General features: G+C 69.2%; 1 protein-coding gene across 1 annotated transcript in view; it reads left to right on the top strand.

Annotated features, from left to right (window-relative positions):
- The window catches only part of LOC101629713 (inositol-trisphosphate 3-kinase B), an 18579-nt gene that overhangs the window by 10635 nt on the left and 7480 nt on the right, over positions 1–464 (top strand). The window contains exon 2 of the mRNA XM_012730870.1: positions 267–454. Within this exon, the coding sequence (XP_012586324.1) occupies positions 267–454 (188 nt within the window). The remainder of the gene's footprint in view (positions 1–266; positions 455–464) is intronic.

The raw sequence follows: 464 nt of genomic DNA, 5'->3' as shown, positions 1-464 counted from the left end.
GCAGCCCGGGGTCCACTGATGAGGGGGTACAGTAATAGAAACAGGAGTGGGCGGTCCGGCTCAGGCCGCCCACTGGGCCCTGCGGCCCCCGTCGGTGAGTGCTGGTGCCTCGCCCATCGTCAGAGAAGGTGGGGGCCCCAGGGCTGTGGCCTCGAGTGGGGGCCTGAAGTGCCCCGCCCACGGACGGGAACTGGGGCCGCCTGGGTCCTACGCTGGGCGCGCGGAAGCGTCCCCGAGAGGCTGAGACCGAGGACCCCTGCTCGCAGGGAGCTTCAAGGCGGCCGCCAACGGCAGGATCCTGAAGAAGCACTGCGAGTCGGAGCAGCGCTGCCTGGACCGGCTGATGGCCGACGTGCTGAGGCCCTTCGTGCCTGCCTACCACGGGGACGTGGTGAAGGACGGGGAGCGCTACAACCAGATGGACGACCTGCTGGCCGACTTCGACTCGCCTTGCGTGATGGACT

This window comes from Condylura cristata, unplaced genomic scaffold (assembly GCF_000260355.1).
Source record: "Condylura cristata isolate star-nosed mole 26May11 unplaced genomic scaffold, ConCri1.0 scaffold00029, whole genome shotgun sequence".
Taxonomy (NCBI): Eukaryota; Metazoa; Chordata; class Mammalia; order Eulipotyphla; family Talpidae; genus Condylura; species Condylura cristata.
The sequence above is the reverse complement of the archived record's forward strand: the minus strand, read 5'-3'. Positions and strand labels throughout refer to the sequence as shown.